The sequence below is a fragment of the Delphinus delphis genome, chromosome 17 (genome assembly GCF_949987515.2).
Source record: "Delphinus delphis chromosome 17, mDelDel1.2, whole genome shotgun sequence".
NCBI classification, from domain to species: domain Eukaryota; kingdom Metazoa; phylum Chordata; class Mammalia; order Artiodactyla; family Delphinidae; genus Delphinus; species Delphinus delphis.
The window spans coordinates 35670960-35696069 of NC_082699.1; the positions used below are offsets into that span (position 1 = coordinate 35670960).

The 25110-nt window shown below is 35.7% G+C and overlaps 1 protein-coding gene and 1 pseudogene across 2 annotated transcripts in view; both read left to right on the plus strand.

Annotated features, from left to right (window-relative positions):
- LRRC69 (leucine rich repeat containing 69) overlaps positions 1 to 19486 on the plus strand; it is a 93135-nt gene extending 73649 nt beyond the window's left edge. For both annotated transcript variants that reach the window (XM_059994882.1, XM_059994883.1), the window contains 2 exons: positions 6 to 185; positions 19376 to 19486. In XM_059994882.1, coding sequence (XP_059850865.1) covers positions 6 to 185; positions 19376 to 19486 — 291 coding nt within the window. The remainder of the gene's footprint in view (positions 1 to 5; positions 186 to 19375) is intronic.
- Positions 19487 to 24270: 4784 nt separating this feature from the next.
- Positions 24271 to 24716, plus strand: LOC132440328 (small ribosomal subunit protein uS10-like; annotated as a pseudogene).
- The last annotated feature ends 394 nt before the right edge of the window (positions 24717 to 25110 follow it).

Sequence of the window (25110 nt, forward strand, 5' to 3'; positions counted from 1 at the left end):
TCTAGGAAATAACATCAAGATTTATAATGCATCAGCTAGCAGAAAAGGATCCTTTCCTAATGCAAGCCATAGAATGGTACCCACAGGTCAGGAACATAATCTCACAGGGAAGAAAATGTGCAATATGTGGAAAGTCCTTTTTAACCACATGGCTGGAATGTGTTGAGTTTTTTCCTCCATCAAAGGTAAATGGTGTTTTTTGTGTGAATATGAGCATAAGACCTCCTCTTATTCTTTGTCCTTATCTAAGTCGACCAGTACTAACTTCATTTGTATCTAAGAATTGACCTCTATGATGATATAATGGGTTTTTTTCCCAGCTTTATTGAGATATAATTGACAGATAATATTGTGTAAGTTTAAGGTGTACAATGTGTTGATTTGATACATTTATAAATGCAAAACGATTACCACCATAGAATCAGCTACTATCTCCATCCTGTCACATAGATATCATTTCTTTTTTGTGGTGAGGACATTTAAGATCTACTTTCTTAGCAATGTTCAAATATGTGATACAGTATTATTAGCCATAATCACCATGCTGTACATTAGATCCTCTAACTTGTTATCTTATAACTGGAAGTTTTTACAGTTTGACCAGTATCTCCATTTCCCCCAGCCCCCAACCCCTGGTAACTACCACTTTACTATTTCTCTAAGTTTGTCTTTTTTAGATTCCACATATGTGTTATTGTGCAGTGTTTATCTTTCTCTGTCTGATTTATTTCACTTAGTATAATTCCCTCAATGTCCATCCAAGTTGGCATAAATGGCAAGATTTCCTTATGTTCCTTGGCTGAATAATATTCAATTGTTATTTATATATATATATATATATATATATATATATATATATATATATATATATATATATATACACCACATATTCTTTATCCATTCATCTGTTAACAGACACTTAGGTTGTTTCTATATCTTGGCTATTGTGAGTAATACTGCAGTGAACATGAGAGTGAAGATATGTCTACTAAATCCCGATTTCAGTTTCTTTGGATATATAATAAGAAGTGGGATTGCTGGATCATATGGTAGTTCTATTTTTAATTTTTTGTGGGACCTGCATACTGTTTTCCATAGTAGCTGTACAAATTTGCATTTCCACCAACAGTACACTAGGGTTCCCTTTTCTCCATCCTTGTTAACACTTGTTATCTCCTGTCTTTTTGATGATAGCCATTCTAGCTGGCGTGAAGTGATACCTCATCATGGTTTGGATTTGCGTTTCCCTGATGATTAGTGATATTGCATACTTTTTCACATACCTGTTGTCCATTTGTATGTCTTCTTTGGAGAAATGTCTATTCAGTTCCTCTGCCTATTTTTAAATTGGGTTGTTAGATTTGTTGCTATTGAGTTGTGTGAGTTCTTATTATATTTTGATATTAACACCTTGTTAAGTATATAATTTGCAAATACTTTCTCCCATTCCATTGGTTACCTTTTAATTTTGTTGAGTTTCTTTTGCTGTGCAGAAACTTTGTAGTTTGGCTTAATCCTACTTATTTATGTTTGCTTCTTTGCTCGTACTTTTGCTGTCATATCCAGGAAATCACTGCTGAGACCAATGTCAAGGAGTTTTTTCCCCTATGTTTTCATCTAGAACTTTTATGGTTTCAGTCCTTAAATTTGAGCCTATAATTCATTTCAAATTCTTTTTTTGTGAATGGTGTAAGACAGGGCTCTGATTTCATTCTTCTGCATGTAGTTATCCAATTTTCCCAACCCATTTATTGAAGAGAGTATCCTTTCTTCATTGTGTATTCTTGGCTTCCTTGTCAAATATTAGTTGACCTTATATGCAGGGGTTTATTTCTGGACTCTCATTTTTTTTCCATGGGTCTATGTGTCTATTTTTATGCCAGTACTGTGCTGTTTTGATTACTGTAGCTTTGTAGTATAGTTTGAAGCCAGGAAGTATGATATGTCCAGCTTTGTTCTTCTTTCTCAGGATTGCTTTGGCTATTTGGGGTCTTTTGTGGCTCCATATAAATTTTAGGATTATATTTGCTATTTTTGAAAATATCATTGGAAATTTTGAAAAATGTCATTGGAATTTTGATACAGATTGCATTGAATCTATAGACAGCTTTTGATAATATGGACATTTTGACAATATTAATTCTTCTGATCCATGAACATGGGATATCTTTCTATTTGTTTGTGTCATCTTCAATTTCTTTCTCCAAAGTCTTGTAGTTTTCCATGTACAGATTTTTTTACTCCTCAGATTTATTCCAAGAACTTTATTGTTTTTGATGCTATTGTGAATGGGATTGTTTTCTTTATTTATTTTTCATATATTTTGTTGTTAGTGTATGGAAATGCAACTACTTTCTGTATGTTGATTTTGTATTCTGCAACTTTACTGAATTTGTTGATTAGTTCTAACAGTTTTTTGGAGGAGTCTTTAGGACTTTGTATATATAAGATCATATCATCTGCAAACAAAGATAGTTTTACTTCTTTCTTTTCTGTTTGGGTGCCTTTTATTTTATTTTTTAGCCTGACTGTTCTGGTTAGGATTTCAAGTAGTATGTTGAATAGGAGTGGTTAGAATGGGCATCCATTATATAGAGAGAGCTTAGCAGAGTGCTTGGTACATATTTTATTTCTAAGAATGACTGATGAATCACAAGAACTGGATTTTAAAAAATTGTTTTTTAACTTTTTCTTTTATTTATTTATTTTTGGCTGTGTTGGGTTTTCATTGATGCACATGGGCTTTTACTAGTTGTGACGAGTGGGGGCTAGTCTTCATTGCAGTGCACAGGATTCTAATTGTGGTGGCTTCTCTTGTTGCAGAGTGTGGGCTGGCACAGAGGCTTCAGTAGTTGTGACGTGCAGGCTCAGTAGTTGTGGCTCATGGCCTCTAGAGCACAGGCTCAGTAGTTGTGGCACATGGGCTTAGTTGCTCTGTGACATGTTGGATCTTTCCAGACCAGGGATGAAACCCATGTCCCCTGCATTGGCAGGCAGATTCTTATCCACTGCACTACCAGGGAAGCCCAAGAACTGGATTTTAATACCAGCTCCTGCGTTCTATTAGGTTATTAATATGTTACATCAAATGTATTGTAGAGAAAAATCTGGCAGAGCTGTTGCCAATGAGGGATAATGTCAAAGTGAGATAATGGTTGAGGAGAAATTTAAAAGTTAAACCAGTTGGACATTAAACACCAAGAGATAAGAGAGACCATCAGTGGAAAATGAAAATTGAAATGTATGTTGGTTCTCAAGATGGGAATACATCTGTAATCTTGATTGCTTATGTAACCTATCTGTGAATTATTCACATCACCTTCTGGAATAGATTGTTATATTCCAATCTATATTCTGGAGTAAATTATTACACTAATGAGTATAACACGTCATATTATTTGGCAAAAGTTTCCAAAACACTCTACTTTTCACTGGCTATGACATGAACACCTTCAACAACTTGCCATGTTCATTTTTTCCCAATGAATATCTTTCTTGGGAAAGATGTTCTTGCTCTGATAGATTCCAAGTCAAAATCATCTGATGAGCTGCTAGTCTCATTTCAAGTAGGGTAATTGCAATGTTATAATAGCTCTGGCCCTCCAGGAACTTACATATTCCTAGGAGAAGTGATATAGTAAGGTAATTGAAATCTGACAAATTGGGCTTGATGACCAGCCCTACCATTTACCACCTGTGTCACCTTAATTTCCTCTTTGAAGCTAAGTTTTCATCTCTAAAATTGGTATAAAAATAGTACCTCTCTCATGGAGCTGTTATGAGTGAGACATGAGGTAGACAGTGCTTAGTACAGCAGGTGCTTAATAAAGGTAGTACATAGTAGCTACTTAATAAGGGTATTCTTAAAAATCAATACCTTTAGACAAGATAGAATGATTATATTCTTGTGATAGGTATCGTGATAGAGGTGTGCACAGGGTGCATGAGAAGAAGGAATCTCAATTAAATGGGAACATTCTCTGGTGTATCCCTGAGTCCTAGCACAGTGATTGTGCTTGGTACTTGGAGAATACCTAATACACATTAAAATTATTTTAATAGGCATTGCTTGTAAATGTGCTTTGAATGACAGGGAGGCATAAGAATAGATAAAGAACCAGTGGACAGGCATTTTAGGTGCAGGAACTGCCTGTTCAAAGGTAATATTGTACAAATAAATTGTACAGTGAGTACAGGGAACTCACTGAGTGTGAAGTATGGGAGATGAGGTTAGAGAAAGGTATGAAATCAGGATGGCTCTTGTATGTAAAGTTTGAACTTAATTTCAAAAGCTACTATATTAGTTTGTTACAGTTCTCATAACAAAGTACCATAGACTGAGTAGCTTAAACAATAGAAATTTATTTTCTTACAATTCTGAAAGCTAGAAGTTCAAGTCCAATGTGCCAGAAGGCTTGGTTTCTTCTGTGGTCTCTCTCCTTGGCTTGTTGATGGCTGTCTTCTCCCTCTGTCTTCATATTATCTCCCTTCTCTACAAATGTGTGTCCAAATTTCCTCTTCTTGTAAGTACAGCAGTCATATTGAATTAGGGCCCACCCTAATGACATCATCTTAACTTAATTGCCATTTTAAAGACTATCTCCAAGCGCAGTCACATTTTGAAGTACTGGGGGTTAGGACTACAACATATGAATTTTGGGAAGGATACAATTCAGCTACTTATAGTTGTTGAAGCAGTGGAGTAGCAAGATGAGGCTTTGTTTGTTTTTTGACAAAGAATGGTTGGAGCTGGTGATTTGGATTAAAAGATTGTTTATGTAAGTGTGACACTTGAAGCCATGCCTGAGGAAATTTACACAGTGAAGTGAGAAGGCCAGAAGGACAGAACCCTTGAAAACAACAGTATTTAAAGGGTGGGCAGAAGCAGGAGTCAGCAAAGGAGAATAAGAAAATGCAATCAGTGGGGGAGGGGCAAAACCAGGTAGAGTGCCCACAAATTTTAAAGCTATCAAAGACAGATGTGCAAGAAATAAGATTATTTTTACTTTTTCTTCTGCTGGATCCAAAGGCCCCACCTCCTAATACATTAGTCATGACGATATCAATATAGGAATTTTGTGGGGGACACAAACCTTCAGCCTATAGCAGAAGGCTTAAGGGAAACTTCTCTGAGAAGGTGACATTTGAGTGATGTGAGTCCCGGTCCTCTTTATTAACTTTGTGACTTATTTTTCATTGTCTCCGTTCGCAGGTGAGGCAACTAAGTTAGTTAAATAGTTTCTTCACAAATTTAATATCTATGAAATAACAGAATTAGAACTTTAGTTTACACCTCCTGATACCACCTTCAGGTCACTTTTGCTGCACTGTAGATTGCATGCACGTTTTTATTTTGAACCATAAGAGAAAGTGTAAATAAATTCATTGATTGATGGTGATATCAATACAATTATTCAAACAGCTGCCTTCTTATGTTTAAAAGACTATCATGTGAAAGAGATATGAGGCTTTTCTTCTCTTGACTTGTGGAGTGGAACATAGACTGACTGGTATTCAGACCACATAAATGGAAGAATTTTCCTTCAGGATTTCACCCACACACACTCACACACACACACACACACACAAGTGTGTGCACAGCTTAACATTAGTCATCACTGAAGAAACAATAAGGATGGAAGAAAGAATAGGAGAATAAAGAGATTTTGTATCTACATAATTTCATTTTAAAAATTAAAAGTAAGAATACATTTTAATCAATTAAATATGTCTGAGTGCATTATAAAAACTGCAACACAGTGGCATAAGAATATAGCATGAGATAAAAACATAATGGTTAAAAAATCCCAAAAGATTCTGTAGGTTGTCTTTTCATTTTGTTTATGGTTTCCTTTGTTGTGCAAAAGCTTTTAAGTTTAATTAGATCCCATTTTTTGTTTTTATTTCAGTTACTCTAGGAGAAGTATCCAAAATGATATTGCTGTGATTTATGTCAAAGAGTGTTTTTCCTGTGTTTTCATCTAGGAGTTTTATATCATCTGGTCTTACATTTAGGTCTTTAATATATTTTGAGGTTTTTTTTTTTTTTTTTTTTTTTTTTGCAGTACGTGGCCCTCTCACTGTTGTGGCCTCTCCTGTTGCGGAGCACAGGCTCCGGACACGCAGGCTCAGCGGCCATGGCTCATGGGCCAAGCCACTCCGTGACATGTGGGATCTTCCCAGACCGGAGCACGAACCCGTGTCCCCTGCATCGGCAGGCGGACTCTCAACCACTGCGCCACCAGGGAAGCCCTTGAGTTTATTTTTGTGTGTGGTATTAGGGAATGTTCTAATTTCATTCTTTTACATGTAGCTGTCCAGTTTTCCTAGAACCACTTATTGAAGAGGCTGTCTTTTCTCCATTGTCTATTCTTACCTCCTTTGTCATAGATTAATTGACCATAGGTGTGTGGGTTTATCTCTGGGCTTTCTGTCCTGTTCCATTGATCTATTTTTTGTGTGTGTGTTTTTGTGCCAGTACCATACTGTTTTGATTACTGTAGCTTTGTAGTATAGTCTGAAGTCAGGAAACCTGAATCCTCCAGTTCCATTTTTCTTTCTCAAGATTGCTTTGGCTATTCAGGGTCTTTTATGTTTCCATACAAATTAAAAAAAAATTTTGTTCTAGTTCCATAAAAAATGCCATTGGCGATTTGATCGGGATTGCATTGAATCTGTACATTGCCTTGGATACAATGGTCATTTTGACAATATTGATTCTTCCTGTCCAAGAACATGGTATATCTTTCCATCTGTTTGTGTCATCTTCAATTTCTTTCATCAGTGTGTTATAATTTCTGGAGTTCAGATCTTTTGTTTCCTTAGGTAGGTTTATGCCTAGGTATTTTATTCTATTTGATATGATGGTAAATGGTATTTTTTCCTTGAATTTTATTTCTGATCTTTTGTTGTTAGTGTATAGGAATTCAGGAGATTTCTGTGTATTAATTTTGTATCCTGCAACTTTACCGAATTCATTAATGAGCTCTAGTAGTTTTCTGGTTGCATCTTTAGGATTTTCTGTGTATAGTACCATGTCATCTGCAAATAGTGATGGTTTTACTTTTTGTTTGCCAATTTGGATTCCTTTTATTTCTTTTTCTTCTCTGATTGCCATGGCTAGATCTTCCAAAACTATGTCGAATAAAAGTGGTGAGAGTGGACATCCTTGTCTTGTTCTTGATCTTAGATGACATGCTTTCAGCTTTTCACTGTTGAGTATGATGTTAGCTGTGGGTTTGTCATATATGGACTTTATTATGTTCTCTCTATGCTCACTTTCTTGAGAGTATTTTTTTATCATAAATGGATGTTGAATTCTATCAAAAGCTTTTTTGGCATCTATTGAGATGATCAAATGTTTTTTATTCTTCAATTTATTAATGTGATATATCACACTGACTGATTTGCAGATGTTGAAAAATCCTTGCATCTTGGGGCTAAATCCCATTTGATCATGGTGTAGGATCATTTTAATGTATTGTTGGATTCGGTTTGCTGGGATTTTGCTGAGTATTTTTGCATCGATTGCAGCACTATTAACAATAGCCAAGACATGGAAGCAACCTAAATATCCATCGACAGATGAATGGAAAAGAAGATGTGGTATGTTCATACAATGGAATATTACTCAGCCATAATAAAGAATGAAATAATGCCATTTGCAGCAACATGGATGGACCTAGAGATTATCATACTAAGTGAAGTAAGCCAGAGAAAGACAAATATCATGTGATATTGCTTATATGTGGGATCTAAAAAACAATTATACAAATGAACTTATATACAAAACAGAAACAGACCCACAGACACAGAAAACAAACTTATCATTTCCAAAGGGGATAGGCGGTGAGGGGAGTGATAAATCAGGAGTTCGGGATTAACATATACACACTACTCTATATAAAATAGATAACCAACAAGGACCTACTATATAGCACAGGGACCTTTACTCAATATTTTGTAATAACCTATAAGGGAAAAGAATCTGAAAAGATGGACATTTATGTTTGTATAACTGAATCACTTTGCTGTATACCTGAAACTAACACAACATTGTAAATCAACTACACTTCAATTAAAAAAAGAAAGAAACAGACACCTGGGTGTGAATTCTTATTAACGGAATAAAATATTAAAATATTGAAGAAAGACTTGATCCCTCACATTGAAAAAGCACACTGAGTGCCAGGTAGAATAAGAATAAATCCATACCTAGACACATTTTGGTAAAAATGTACACTACCAAAGGGAAGCTATTTAGAGCAAAAGGTAAAATTTTAAGAAAATAGATCACCTACAAAGAAATGACAATGAACTGAAAGCAGATTCCAGAAAAAAGATAACATAATATCTTCAGTGTAGAAAGAGAAAATAGTTCAAAATATAGAGTTATATTCCTAGATAAGTTGACAGGCAGAGTACATGGAAGTGTTGGAAAATTGGGGAGAAGAAAATTTTCTAAAGGAAAATTGCTGTGAAACAATCACTGATTCTAACCTTTAAAATAATCGAAAAAGTTAAACAAGTAACAGTAAGTATATGTAGTGAAAAAATGTGTCATGTAATTCCATGACAATGGAATTACAATTAGAATAAGTGTATAGTATGAATTTATAAATTATGCTAAATAAATGTAAGGATATTTAAAAATGGCTAACAATTGGATAAAAATTTAGGTTGGAATATATATTACTAGATGCTTGGCAATCAAAATATTATTTTTAATTAATTAACTTATTTTATTGAAGTATAGTTGATTTGCAATACTGTGTTAATTTCTTCTGTACAGTGAAGTGAGTCAGTTATATATATATATATATATATATATATGTGTATATTTCTTTTTTATTTTTCATATTCTTTTCCATTATGGTTTATCAGAGGATATTTAATATAGTGCCCTATGCTATACAGTAGGATCTTGTTGTTTATCCATTCTATATATAATAGTTTGCATCTGCTAATCCCAAACTGCCAGTCTATCCTTCGCCCCCACCCCCCTTGGCAACAACAAGTCTGTTCTCCATGTCTGTGAGTCTGTTTCTGTGAAACATTATTTTAATGGAGTTGTTTAGTTCCCTGTTTCTAGAGTGAGAACATACAGAAAATACATAGAGATGATAATCAGATTAACCATGTTATTAAAAAGTTGCTTTTACATACATTTAGGATTTTATGCTATTTTTCTATTTAAGTAAAGGGAGAGTATACAAAGACTAGTTTGCCTAGAAGCCTCCCTTTCTGTTAAAAAAAATTCAGCTTTTTATTATCTTTTCAGGATGCTAAGCTTTAGAGTTTAGCATGAAGGAAGAACCCAATTTGATAAGGCCAACATCTAGTTACCCTGTTGTGCTTTACAGAATGTTCTGTCTCTGATGGGTTTGTTATCTGAGGGCACAGTTGAAGAAGGGAGACACGATGACAAATGGGACTTTGTTCTCGATATAAAAGGCTAGACACAACAAAATATCCAATTGTAATTGCTTCTATTCAGGTGAATGTGAAATTATGCCATGCTTATCTTATGAATTAGTGAGAAGAGGATTGGAAATAGTTGATGAAACATTTTACACAATCTCAAATATTAACTTTTACCATAATTCATTCAGATGCTTTTGTCTTTTTCAAATGTTATAGCCCTTGCCATTCAGTTAGTCCTTAGCAATTACAGAATTGTGAATAATTTCAATATAATTGATATTTAAGTATTAACTACTAATGATATAATGCTTCAAAACAGCAACAAAAATTAATCCTTTTTAGTTACTACCAACTTGGGTCATAATTGAACCAGTGACTTAGAGGTTACTAAATAGTCTCATAAAATTCTTTCCAAATACTTGAGTGATCCAGTGCCCAATATATGAATTTGATATTTTCATTTCACGTAGTTACTCTAGTTGAATGTAACATTTCCCTAGGTTCCTTTAAAGTTGTAGAGTTTAGGGAGGGAACAGTATGGAACATGAACTCTCAGCCCTGTATTGAATGATGTAATGTAATTAAAACTTCATTCAAAAGAGATTAGGCTGAGTAGGTTTCACTATAAATGAGTGAAAAAGCTGATCTACTTTATGAAAATAAATGAAAAATTGCAGCCTTAATTCCTTTTTTATGACAAGCTGTCAGTAATGAAACATAAGATTACATTTAATAATTTTACTCACTACTTACAGAGCAAAATCTTACTTTGCAATAAAAAGTTATTACTGTTTATATACCACTGACATTCATTTATGAAACTGATCATTTCAACCAGTCAACTGTGAAAATAAATGTAGGTCTTAAACATGCAATGGTTAGTTAATTTAATGTAAATTGAACACCTAGAGGATCAGAAGGCATCACATTTCTAATTCTAAACAATCTTGAAAATAATGTGTATTTATTGTTCAGAAAAATTGAGATGGCATGAATGATTCTTATCATTTTATTCAGAAAACAGCAAAACAATTAGAGTATAAATGATCTCGCACACTGTCTCTTGATTGCTTCTACTTCTATGGGAATTCACTGAATTCCCCTTTCCCTTTAAGGAACTCTCCCTTTTGTTCTTAAACTGCTAGGTAGAGTTAACAGTTGTATTCAGTATATATGATTTTTTTTTCTGCTAAAGAATCTTAAGATGTATTCACTGCAGCGCATTTACCTGAAGCTGTGCATAACCAAAATGTTTGAACCTCCCACGTGAAATTCAGAGGACACTGATTATGCCAAGATGGTGATGAAGAGCAGGATCACTTTGTAGTAGAGTGAATGCTGCATAGCTGGATGGGTGGCTGGAACATGAGCAGGATTTTCTTTCTGGTTTCTGCCCTTACTACAGTCCAAACTACCCTAAGGGTGGAATTACCATATATAATGTATCATCTAAGTCAAGAGGTGTTTGAGAGTGAAGGTGGACAACATTATTAATAATTGGAAAATCATCAGGAAGCCAGGACTGTCCTAGGCAATCCTGAATGTATGGCTACACTTCCTAAATGGAGCAGTTAACTTTAGAGGAGTGCTCATTGCTGGCGCTTATCACTGATGGAATAGAGGAATTGTCATTCTGAATGTTCATCTTGTATTTTTAAATTACTTTCAGTCATTCCATAAATATTTGAGAACCTGTTTAAAGCAGGGAACTGTGGGTGCTAAGTACAATGCAAATAAATAGGGAACCTAGTTTGTCCCCATGGCTAAAATTCAAGAGTTTAAACTCTGTAAAGATGTAAAAGACACTAGTTATAAAAACAAAATGTAAAATGAGACCAATTGCTTTAGGGCTTCAAAGTGTGAGGTGAGATCGCTGTAGGTTGTCAGGCCTAGGAAGTGCCCAGGCAGGTGCTGGAACTTGTGCAGGGCCTTGACATAGATAGAATTCAGATACATGGAGAAGGAAGCTGAGAAAATATTTTAGGAGAAGAGAACAATTTGGAGAATGAGTCATGTTCATAAGGAAGTAAATCAATTAAGTTTGTTTTTGCCTGGGAGTGAGAGAAAGACAAAAAAAAAAAATTAGGGTCAAATTCTATGAACCTGTCAAAGGATAGAATAAAGAGTTTGAACTTGATCCTGTTTGGAAACGGAGTCCTCCTGAATGTGTGGGGACAAGTCAATGATACAAAAAAAAAGATGTACTTTAGAAGGAATCATTTGGCCGTACTGTGCTGGGTTAATTGTAGTTTGAAGAGAAGAGAAACTGAGGAACAGAGACCTGTTAGAGTGCTTGCCTAGTGGGGTATAAGGGATAGCAGTAGAAATGCAAGGAAAGGAAGCACCATGAGGGAGGAAGGATGGCAGAACTTGGCGATTGATTGAATGTGGGAAACCTCAGAGGGTGTGAGGGAGAAAACCAGAAGATTCCACATGGAGCTGATTTGGGAGACAGGAACTCAAGTTTCATTTTAGACTTGTTGAGTTTCAATTGATGGGTGGATAATTCAAGTGAATATGTTTAGCCATCAGTTGGAGATAGACCAGAACAGCAAAGCAATATGCTTCTTCTATGCTTTATTTGAAAATATGTGCACTTTCCAATAACTGTTCATTCTTGCAAACAGTTCTGCAAATTATTATTAAACTATAATCAAAACACTACATTGGTGAAAGAAGCTGGGAAGCATACTATGACTAAAAATAATCTAGAATTTAGTGAAATTATATTCTAGTCATGTCTCTGCCTCGAACTATGAGGTCTAAGGTAAGTCACCTTACTTGTCATTATATCTGGACCAGTTTCCTCATCTGGACAATGAAGTGATTAGACCAAAGTCTCTTCTAGCTCCAGAGTGCCTTGATTCCGTAATGGGAAGAGGGGCTCTCATAGTCATGCCTTTCTTGGTCCTGTTAATTTGGAACATGATGCTAGTATTAATTTGGAACATGATGCTAGTATTAGTTTTCTATTGCTGCTGTAACAAATTTCTATAATCTTGGAGTCTTAAAAACAAAATTTATTATCTTATAGTTTAGTAGGTCAGAAGTCCAATATGAGTCTTACTGAGCTAAAATCAAAGCTAAAATCAAAGGGCTGCATTCTTTTCTGGAGACTCCAGGGGAGAATCCATTTTCTTACTCTTTCCAGCTTTTAGAGGCTACCCACATTCCTTGGCTCATGGTCTCCTTCCTGCATTATCAAAGCCAACATTGGCAGATCTAGTTCTTCTCAGACCCCATCCCTTGGACCTTCTCTTCTGCCTCCCTCTTCCATTTTTAATGATCCTTGTGATGAAATTGGGTCCAGCTGGATAATTCAGGATAACCCCCTGCTCTCAAGATACTTAAGTTATGTCAATCACACCTGCAAAGTGTGATTAACTTTTTCCATGTAAGGTAACATATGTAGTCACAGGACCTAGACATCTTTGGGGAGCCTTTATCCTGCCTACCATTATAACTTTTATTGAGAAAATAGGAAACCATCTATCTCTTCTTTCCTAGTCCTTGTGCTTCATGTAATATTGAAACTTTATCCAAAGATTTACTTTATACTGTATGATATAAATGATATACTGTATGATATAAATATATATGTAGTTAATTTTTGATTTCTCAAAGTTTAAAATATGGTAGTGATTATCACTTAGGCATATTTTAAAAACATCTCTCAATTCCACCATTCAACAAATATAAAACTTAGTAAACATGCATATTCAAACTTAAAGCACAAGACTACTTTTCCATAAAATAGCAAGAAGATTATAATCATATGTTTATTTGTTTCAGGAAATAATGCATTTCACTGTAAAGAGTAAAGAATGAAAATTAGACTTTATATAGCATTTCACATTTTAAAGCTTTGGGTAAAAAGATATAAAAGTATGTCTAATCATAGACCAACTCCTTTGCCTCTTCTCTGACTTTTGCTTGACAGAAAGGATCTTTTAGTGTTTCAGTTTCTAACTGTAAACAATGACCAAAGCAGTAATTATCTTTGACAGAGTTGTGAGGTTTTGTTAATTGAGGTTTGTGAAGACATGTCTACTATAAGAATGTGTGTTGTAATTCCTTTGTAAAAGCTTATTTCAAATGGACATATTTTATACTGGTAGAAATATATGTCATACTGGAGATGATGTCACAAATGAAAATAGAAACTTAAATGGGTATCAAGAGATAAGGTATTAGAGACGTTCTTTTCTCATATAACATTATTGAGTTCGATGACTCTAGATGGAAAACTATGTTACCAAGGAATTATGATGAGTCCATTTTTCTCAGTAAAATTTCCAGGAAACAATTAATAGCCATGAGAGATATTATATCAGAAATAGTAATTATTAAGTTAGAGAATAATCACATGCAAAGTTTCCTATTCAATACAAAGCTGATAATGGCCTTTGGTAAAATATGTTCCCAGCCAACATCATTCTCCATGGTGAAAAATGGTAACCATCTCCTCTAAGATCAGGAGCAAGACAAGGTTGCCCACTCTCACCACTATTATTCAACATAGCTTTGGAAGTTTTAGTTATGGCAATAAGAGAAGAAAAAGAAATAAAAGGAATCCAAATCAGAAAAAAAGAAGTAAAACTGTCACTGTTTGCAGATGACATGATACTATATGCAGAGATTCCTAAAGATGCTACCATAAACTACTAGGACTGATCAATGAATTTGATAAAGAAGCAGAATACAAAATCACTGCAGAGAAATCTCATGCATTCCTATGCACTAATGATGAAAAATATGAAAGAGAAATTAAGGAAACACTCCCATTTACCATTGCAACAAAAAGAATAAAATATCTGGGAATAAACCTACCTAAGGAGGCAAAAGACCTGTGTGCAGAAAACTATAAGACACTGATGAAAGAAATTAAAGATTACACAAACAGATGGAGAGATATACCATGTTCTTGGATGGAAGAATCGACATTGTGAAAATGACTACACTACCCAAAGCATTCTACAGATTTAGTGTAATCCCTATCAAACTACCAATGGCATTTCTCATAGAACTAGATCAAAAAATTTCACAATTTTTATGGAAACACAAAAGACCCTGAGGACTTCCCTGGTGGCACAGTGGTTGAGAATCTGCCTGCTAATGCAGGGGACACAGGTTTGAGCCCTGGTCTGGGAGGATCCCACATGCCACACAGCAACTAGGCCCGTGAGATACAACTACTGAGCCTGTGCGTCTGGAGCCTGTGCTCTGCAACAAGAAAGGCCGCAATAGTGAGAGGCCCGTGCACCATGATGAAGAGTGGCCCCCTCTTGCCACAACTAGAGAAAGCCCTCGCACAGAAATGAAGACCCAGCACAGCATAAATAAATAAATAAATATATTCCTATTCCCAACATCTTCTTAAAAAAAAAAATGACCCTGAATAGCCAAAGCAATCTTGAGAAAGAAAAACAAAGCTGGAGGAACAGGCTCATGGACTTAAGACTATACTGCAAAGCTACAGTAATCAAGACAGTATGGTATTGGCACAAAAACAGAAATATAGATCAATGGAACAGGATAGAAAGCCCAGAGATAACCCACACACATATGGTCACCTTATCTTTGATAAAGGAAACAAGAATATTCAATGGAGAGAAGACAGCCTCTTCAATAAGTGATGCTGGGAAAACTGGACTGCTACATGTGAAAGAATGAAATTAGAACATTCCCTAACACCATACATAAAAATAAACTCAAAATGGATTAAAAACCTAAATGTAAGGCCAGACACTACAAAACTCATAGAGGAAAACATAGGCAGAACACTCTATGACATAAATCACAGCAGGAACCTTTTTGACCCACCTCATAGAGAAATGGAAATAAAAACAAAAATAAATAAATGGGACCTAATGAAACTTAAAAGCTTTTGCACAGCAAAGGAAACCTTAAACAAGATGAAAAGACAACCCCCAGAATGGGAGAAAATATTTGCAAATGAAGCAACTGACAAAGGATTGATCTCTAAAATTTACAAGCAGCCCATGTAGCTCAATATCAGAAAAACAAACAACCCAATCCAAAAATGGGCAGAAGACCTAAATAGACATTTCTCCAAAGAAGATATACAGATTGCCAACAAACACATGAAAGGATGCTCAGCATCACTAATCATTAGAGAAATGCAAATCAAAAGTACAGTGAGGTATCATCTCACACCTGTCAGAATGGCCATCATGAAAAAACTCTACAAACAATAAATGCTGTAGAGGGTGTGGAGAAAAGGGAACCCTCTTGCACTGTTGGTGAGAATGTAAATTGATAAAGCCACTAAGGCAAACAGTATGAAGGTTCCTTAAAAAACTAAAAATAGAACTACTATATGACCCAGCACTCCCACTACTTGACATATACCCTGAGAAAACCATAATTCAAAGAGTCATGTACCACAATGTTCATTGCAGCACTATTTACAATAGCCAGGATATGGAAGCAACCTAAGTGTCTATCGACAGATGAATGGATAAAGAAATTGAGCACATATATACAATGGAGTAATACTCAGCCATAAAAAGAAACGAAATTGAGTTATTTGTAGTGAGGTGGATGGACCTAGAGTCTGTCCTACAGAGTGAAGTAAGTCAGAAAGAGAAAAACAAGTACCGTATGCTAACACATATATATGGAATCTTAAAAAAAAATGGTTCTGAAGAACTAGTGACAGGACAAGAATAAAGACACAGTTGTAGAGAATGGACTTGAGGACACAGAGAAGGGGAAGGGTAAGCTGGGACGAAGTGAGAGAGTAGCATTGACATATATACACTACCAAATGTAAAATAGATAGCTGGTGGGAAGCAACCACATAGCACAGGGAATTCAGCTCGGTACTTTGTGACCACCTAGAGGGGTGGGATAGGGAAGGTGGGAGGGAGATGCAAGAGGGAGGAGATATGGGGATATATGTATACATGTAGCTGATTCATTTGTTGTACAGCAGAAACACAACTTTGTAAAGCAATTATACTCCAATAAAGATGTTTCAAAAAATATTAATGTAACTGGTGAATGACTGCTTGAAGCAGTCAAAATGTTTGAACCTATACAAAGATTACCATGAATGTGACAACTATAAATACAGATTGGTACCACAAATTTAAAAAAAGTTTAATAAAACATTGTATTCTAATTAACTAAACAATAATACCCTCAAGTAGGAGAATGAGGGACACAGACATTTTGTGTTTCTGCTTGCAACAAGAGCCAAAGGAAACTGCCCATACAATTTCTTAATGACCCAAGGGAAAATAGCTAAAACCACAGTGGAAATAGAAAATGCCTTTAGTAATTTCTATTATAAACTTTTCACCTCATGGAGAAACTGGACAAAGCAAATCTGATAGCTGTATGGCCACGTTTAATTCCTTGGTATATGTTTGTCTTTTACCTCCTCTGTCCTAGTTTCTTAAACAGAAGTTGAGTGAAGTTCATGTAGCATGGTTTATTTTAATAGCCCTTTAGTTCTAGATGAGATGGGTTACAGTAGTGGACAAGAATAGCTTGTTGGATGAGAGGGTTATCTACTATGTATACAGAAAAGGAAAAGGCCACATTTAGGTTTTGGCTTTTGTCACTAGTTCTTCAAGCACAATTTTAACATTAAGCCATTATAATCTAATTAATCAATATGATCTCATATAAAGTAGATCTGAAATATTATACATAATGTGTCTATCATTGAACAACTACTTATGAATTCTTTTTGTCCCTGGACTAATATGTTTATTGTTGATATCCCATGACTCAACATTTTATGATCCATTTATTGTTTATACTGTATTTTTTCCCCAGTTACCAAAGCACATTCTTGAATTACTGCTCTCATAGTTCACCTTTTCTAAATGTCCTTTCGTACCTTTTCCAGGTAGCCACATCCTGGACATCCCTCAACATCTAGTTCACCATTTTGTTATATTGTAAAGTCTTGCTTAATATGCAGCTTGTGGTGGTGTCTCCTTTCTCTGTACTCATATAGAACCTATCATTGTATTGAGCCTTATGTTTCTAGTTATTTTTTTGTTTGTTTTGTTTGTTTGTTTTTTGTGGTATGTGGGCCTCTCACTGTTGTGGCCTCTCCTGTTGAGGAGCACAGGCTCCGGACGTGCAGGCCCAGCGGCCATGGCTCACGGGAACAGCCACTCCGTGGCATGTGGGATCTTCCTGGACTGGGGCATGAACCCGTGTCCCCTGCATCGGCAGGCAGACTCTCAACCACTGTGCTACCAAGGAAGCCCTCTAGTTATTTTTTGTGTTTATGTCTTATCTTTCCAACTAGATGCTGAAAGATTCTAAGAGGCAGGAATTGTTTGTTATATATCTTTGTATCTTTGCCACTTTGTCTAACAGGGTGCAGGTTTTTGGTTGCTTGTAATTTTTCAGAACTCTTGGTTGCAAGTTAAAGAAATGGAACACTAATTCAAGTAATGAAGAAGGTCCAGGGATGGGTCTGGCTAAATATTTAGTCATGCTGGATCAGGTATCCAAATTTTTCATCAAGAATTTGTCCTCCTGCTTTCCTTCGTCTTGGCTTTGCTCTCAGGTGAGAGCTCCCTAAAGTATGCCTTCTAGTAGTAGAGGAAGAGCTTCCTTCTCTCAGTAGATTCAGGGAAAGCTTTGGGGCTGATGATTATTGGTTTGGGGTCATGTACTCGGCCTGAGTTACATGGTTATGTCTTGAGATGGGGGGTGGGATCAGTTGCCCTCTCTCTTTCATGACATTTGCACTGAAATTGGAGAATGGGTAGTTCCTTAAAGGAAAAGGTGGGCTTTTGTGCTGACAGATGGGAAATGGATGCTGACAGGCAAAAACAAGATGCCCATTGGGAATTTCAGTAAATGTTTCCTGGTTGATCACATAAACTTCTAGGAAAGAAGTCAGATTTGTAGAGATTCCATTTTTTCACCTTCATCCAAAATACTTGTTAGAATAGTGCCGTGTATTCTCTGAGCCCTTCCTAGTCACTTTTGGAGGTGGGCGTAAATGTGATATGATGTATGACTTTGGCTCCCCATTGATTTATCACCAGAGCTGAAAGGTTATTACTCTCTCAAGGATGGATTAATAACTATGCTTAGGTGCTTGAACCTTTGAATAGGCCCTCAAAGTTCTTTTATGGAAGAGTGAACAGAACAATAATGAAATCTCTCACTGTGGATTGTGATGATGATAGCCCAGTGGGTTATGATAAAACTAAGTAGCATTATCAACAAATTAAACTGTGACTCTGTTTTGGATTCTCTCTCTGAGAGCTATGTTGTTTATAAACAACTTCAAAAGTTGTTTATAAAACATATAAATAGTAAGCTTTGAGGTTGCCATTATTTCAAAATAGTGGTCAGGACATGTATACTAAGTTGGCTGACAGGGTTTTTGACTGTCTTTTTTTTGTACATTGAGAAGTTAAGATCAGAGATATTTTAAGTACAAAAACTTAAGTCATATATTGGTCAACTTGCCTGAAACCCAGCCAGTGAAGATCTTAATGAACATTGCAGACAATGAACAGAGTATTAGCAAGATTAATTTCCATGAGAAATGGATGCTAGACAGGTAAAACTGAGATGTCTACTGAGTGTTCAATTAGTCTCTGCTGATTGATCAACTTAACATCCCTGTAGATCAGAATCAGGTTTGTGTGGATTCTGTATATTTTTTCACCTTCATCCCAAACACTTTACAGCTAGGCAATGTAATAATATCTTTGGATGAAAGCATAGATAATCTTTTATCATTGAATTTTGTTTAGTGTTGTGTATGCCCTTCTTAGCTAGTTAAGTTTATTTGTGTGTGGGAAAAGAGCAAATCAAGCATAAATACTTTAGTGTGTTCTTTAGAAACCAATGTTCTGAAATCTCTGAGATAGTTAATATTTATTTTATTCAAAAATATTTATTGAGTACTGCCTTAATTTTATTTTTAATCTTTACTTTTTAGAACTGGAAAATAAGCAGAAATCTACAGCTGGTACCACTTCAAATATTAATTTGTTCTTACAAATGTTTTAATCAACGTGACCCTAATGTCTTTGGAATTGCTCAAGTGTAGAGCAGGTAAGAAGCTCATTTAGAGCCTCACATGACTTGCCGCATCAGCTCTGCACAGTCAGATTATGCCCTACTTAGGATACCATGCTCTTCTCTTTGTCAGTACCTTGAGTAAAGGAAGAAAAATAATTTAATTGTGAAGGTCCCAATTTAAGCATTACAGTCTACCTTTAGATTGTTTAGACTCTAAGTGTGCTGTTTCTTCTTTGACTTAAAAACAAAATAAAAAAGGAAAAATAAAGATCAATGTGGAAAATGAGTATTATTTTCTTCTGTCATTTTATGAATACCACCCTCCATTTCTAAATAGTATTAAGGACTTTGATGAGGACAAGTGTTTATTTTATGCATGTTTTGCAAATGAAAAGGAATCACTTTTTAGTGCTAGATAGTTCAACTATATTTGTATGATTTCATTTGAGTTCTTATTTTCTAAGTGTCACTAACATCTTTTTTTTCTTTCTTTTATTAAGGTAACAGTTTGTAACATTAAGTTTCATGTATACAACATTATATTTCAGCTTCTGTATACACTGCTGTGTGCTCACCACCAAAAGTTTAGTTTCCATCCATTGCCATACAGTTAACCCGCTTTACCCATTTCACCCTCTTCCACCCCACTTCCCTTCTGGTAATCACTAATATGTTCTCTGTATCTGTGTGTTTGTTTTTGTTTTGCTTGTTTTATTTTATTATTGCTTGTTTTATATTCCACATGTGAGTGAAATCATATGGTATTTGTCTTTCTCTGACTTATTTCACTTAGCATAATATGCTCAAGGTCTATCATTGTTGTAGCAAATGGAAAGATTGCATCTTATATTTTATGACTGAGTAGTATATATATATATATATATATATATATATATATATATATATATATATGTTATTGTAAATAATTCTGCAGTGAGCATAGGGGGTATATATCTTTTCAAACCAGTGTTTTTATATTCTTCAGATGAATACCCAGAAGTAGAAGAGCTGGATCATGTAATAGTTCTATTTGTAATTTTTTAAAAAAAATTTATTGTGGTATAATTGATTTACAATGTTCTGTTATTTTCAGGTATACAGAAAAGTGAATCTGTTATACATAGACATATATCCACTCTTTTTTAGATTCTTTTCCCCATAAGCCATTACAGAGTACGGAGTAGAGTTCCCTGTGCTATACAGCAGGTCCTTATTAGTTATCTACTGTATATATATGCCATTTGCAGCAACATGTATGGACCTAGAGATTCTCATACTGAGTGAAGTAAGTCAGACAGCGAAAGACGAATATCATATGATATTACTTATATGTGGAATCTCAAAAAAGGCTACAAATGAACTTATCTACAAAACCAAAGTAGAGTTACAGATGTAGAAAATAAACTTATGGTTACTGGGGAGTAAGAGGCATGGGGAGGGATAAATTGGAAGATTGGGTGTGACACATACATATTTTTAATTTGTTGAGGAACCTCCATACTGTTTTCCATAGCAGATGCACCAATTTACATTCCCACCAACGGTGCATGGAGGTTCCCTTTTGTCCACACCCTTGCCAACACTTGTTTCTTGCCTTTTTGATAATATCCATTCTAATGGGTGGGAGGTGGTATCTCACTGTGGTTTTGATTTTCATTTCCCTAATAATTAGTGACATTGAACATCTTTTCATGTGCCTGTTGGTCATCTGTACGTCTTCTTTGAACAAATGTCTATTCAGATCCTCTGTCCATTTTTAAATCAGGGTTTTTGTTGTTTTATGAGTTCTTTATATATTTTGGATATTAACGCCTTATTTGATATATGATTTGCAAATATCTTCTCCCATTTGGAGGTTGTCTTTTCATTGTGTTGATGGTTTCCTTTGCTGTGCAAAAGTTTTGAGTGTGATGTAGTCCTTTTTATTTTTGCTTTTTTTTCCTTTGCCTGATGAGACATATCCAGAAAGATGTTGCTAAGACCAGTGTCAAAGAGTGTGCTGCCTATGTGTTCTTCTAGGAGTTTCATGGTTTCAGGTTTCACATTCAAGTCTTGATGTTTATTTTTGTGTATGATGTAAGACAGTGGTCTAGTTTCATTTTTTGTATATGGCTGTCCAATTTTCCCAACACCATTTATTGAAAAACTATCCTTTCTCCATTGTATGTTCTTTGCTCCTTTGTTGTAAATTAACTGTCCATTTATGTGTGAGTTTATTTCTGAACTCTCAATTCTGTTCCACTGATCTGTGTGTATGTTTTTCTGTCAATACCATGAGGTTTTAATTATTTTTGCTTTGTAGTGTAATATGAAATCAGGAGTGTCATACCACCACTTCTTTTTCCTAAGGGACACTAACGTCTTATTGACTAAGATAAAACCTTCATTCCACTTAAAAATGAGTAGAAGCTGAAAACCCAGGCTTGGTTACTCCTAACATCACTTTGTTCTTGCTTTTAAAGCTTTAAAATTTTTTTTCCACAAGAGAAACTGACAGAAACCAGGGAAGTAGTGCTGGGGTGAGAATTAGACTCTTTTTCTCTGAAGGACAACAGGAAAGTAGGGGAAAAATTCTTATGAAAATATATATACAGTTTGCATAGACCAGTAGTTTTTGGAAGTGTGGTTCTGTCCAGCATCATCCACATCACTTGAGAACTTGTTAGAAGTGCAGATTATTTGTCCCCACCCCAGACCACTGAATCAGAAACTGGGGGAGTATGGCCCAACAGTCTGTGGTTGAACAGCTCCTCCAGGTGATTTTGATGCACACTCTTATTTGAGAACCCCAGGGACAGATTAAGATAAGTTTGCTGTGGGTTCAGAAAAGCAAGAAATTTAATTATAATTTATGTTTAAACCCCACTAGAAATATGTTTCTTCATGTACCTATTTGGTGGTTCTTCTTGTGGAAAGCTGAGTGATTTCTCTTCTTACATGTATTTTATTACCATGTTACCTTCTTAACTAGGCCCTTTATTAGTTCACTTCAGGACATACTCCTTCATGCATCAGGGTGGCCTCTGGCATACCTGGGAAGCTAAATCAATGGAGCACAGCTGAGAGGCTATCAATTCCAAAGAAAGCAAGGGTCAGTCCCCACTGAGACAGAGTCGGGACCTCGAGGTAAATTTCTAAAGGCTCCATTAACCAAGAATACATTTTAAACAAAAATAAAAAACAAGGTACAAATGAAAGTCATAGGAGCTCACTTAAAAATGAGTTACAGGAATAAACTGTATGTTTATTGAGGGAAAACTACTGAGAAAATTGATTTTGATTAGGGAAATATTTTTATACAACCTATGTTGTTGAAAAGAGTGTTTTGTTTACCATTTTAATCTCATGACTTCAGCGGCAATTTATGTGCTGTCTTCATTCTGGGGAGAAAACTGTATTCATTTATCTATGTACTCATTTATTCAACAAATATATCAGGTACTCTTGAAGCTCAGGGGAGATGAAGAGACTCTTGACTCTCTGCCTCCACATTTTCACCCCATCCTCTTCATATCTCAAGGCACTGAGACTTAGTTTCTGCCCTATTCCAAAACTGGTCTTTCAGAGGTCATCAGTGACTTCCTACCAATCCAGCTGCTCCTTATCTGGCTGTTCTTCTCTGTAGGTTTGGGCTTGATTGACCATCTTCTGCCTCTTGGAACTGTATGCCTTAGGATCGTTCTTTATTTCTCTGATGGCCTTTTCCCCATACTTTTAACTGAATTCTCTTCTATACCTTCATTCAAAAACAAGGGTTCTATGAGATTTCTCTACTTAGTCCCATTTTATTCTCTCTTAGTACTTTTTCTTTACCTGAAGGAACTCACCTACTCTTATCAGTTTCATTTAGCTTCATTTATCACACCTAGGTGGGTAGCTGCTAAATCTTTCTTCATTTTTAACCCATGTTTCCAAGCTCTTCAATTTCAATATATCCAAAATAGAGTTGATTCTCTTCTTCACAAATTATTTATTCATGTATTAGGCAAATATTTATTGAGGGGTTACTGTCTACCAGGCACTGTTTTCTGTTCTAAAGACATAGCAATGAACAAAACTGACAGGGTCTCTGATTTCAGAAAGCTTATGTTCTGATGGGGTGGGGGAGGCAAACCATAAAACCAGGAAAATAATATGGTGATATGTACTTTGAAGAGAAGTAAAATAAGATTCGAGAGATAGAGAAATTATGAGAATACTTTTTATACAGGGTAGTCTGTGTCTGATAAAGTAATATTTGATAAATAATCAGAAACAAGTGAGGGAATGAGTCCTGTGGGTATAATGAATAGGAATCAATTGAGTGTTTGAAAGGCATAAAGTTCAGGATGATGCTGGAAAGCATCAAATAACTGAATGTGTGCTAAAGAGAAAGCATGACTCTGAGATCAAGAGATTTAGTGTTGCTGGATGCATGGTCATGCATCAAGTGTCACCATGAGAACTAGACTGGGGAGGATGCATCTGCTTCTGCCCTGTGGGACAACCCTGTGTTCTGAATCATTATTTAATTAAATCAGAAATTAATCTTACTCTGCATAAATGTGGGTGTCTGTATGCATGTGAGTTTGTGGTCTCTTCTTGCCAATCTATAATCCTTCCAAAATGTTGGAATCTGAAACACTGCAAAGTATTTTTATTTTCTAACAATTACAACCAAGCTTTATTTATTCAAGTAAAATTGAAGAAATTGGAGCATTAACTTTTAGTGAATTTTTTGGATTTAATATTTTTCATTTTTTCTCTTCTCTGGAAGTTTTTTGGTTCACTCACATTTGCCTCATAAAGACACAGGAGAGCTCTTGGAGGAAGATGCGGTCGTTGCTGCAGCAGAGCCTCAGGCCACCCACTCATGCTCCTGACTCACCGCTGTTTGCCCTCGCTGAGGAACAAGTTGGTCAGGAAGCCATGCCACAGCCATGGCTTTACAGATACCGGACTGCCGTGGAGCCAGAGGTGGCGATTCACTGGATTAGAATCACCCTCACTAACCGCAACGTTGAAGTCTTTGGAGAAGGTATGTGCTGAACTGATCAGAGACGCTAAGGAGAAGAATCGTTCGGATGCCTACCAAGACTCTGAGAATAACTACAAGGAAAACTCCTTGTGGTGAAGGTTCTAAGACTTGAGATCGTTTGCAGTTGAGGATCCACGAGTGACTCATTGACCTGCACAGTCCTTCTGAGATCTTCAAGCAGATCACGTCCATCAGTATTGAGCCAGGAGTCGAGGTTGAAGTCACCACTGCAGATGCTTAAATCAACATTTTAAATAAATTGATAATCAGTTGTTAAAAAAAAAAGTAAAAAAGAGAAACTCAAGTCTCTTTTACTGTTATACATTGTTATTATCTGTGTTGTGAGGAAGTAGTTTCAAAGAGAAAAAAAATTAGGATTAGTAATAATTCAAGAATAATTTCTGATTATTAACATTTCTGTGTTTCCTTTGTTTACATAATCCAAGATAGATTTTCTCTATGTAATTACTGAAGAGCTCTAACAAGTTTTCAGAATGATGTTAGTTGAATCCAGTGGGTAAAGAATCAGTAGATCTTGGGACTTCCCTGGTGGCACAGTGGTTAAGAATCCACCTGCCAGTGCAGGGCACATGGATTTGATCCCTGGTCCAGGAAGATCCCACATGCCATGGAGC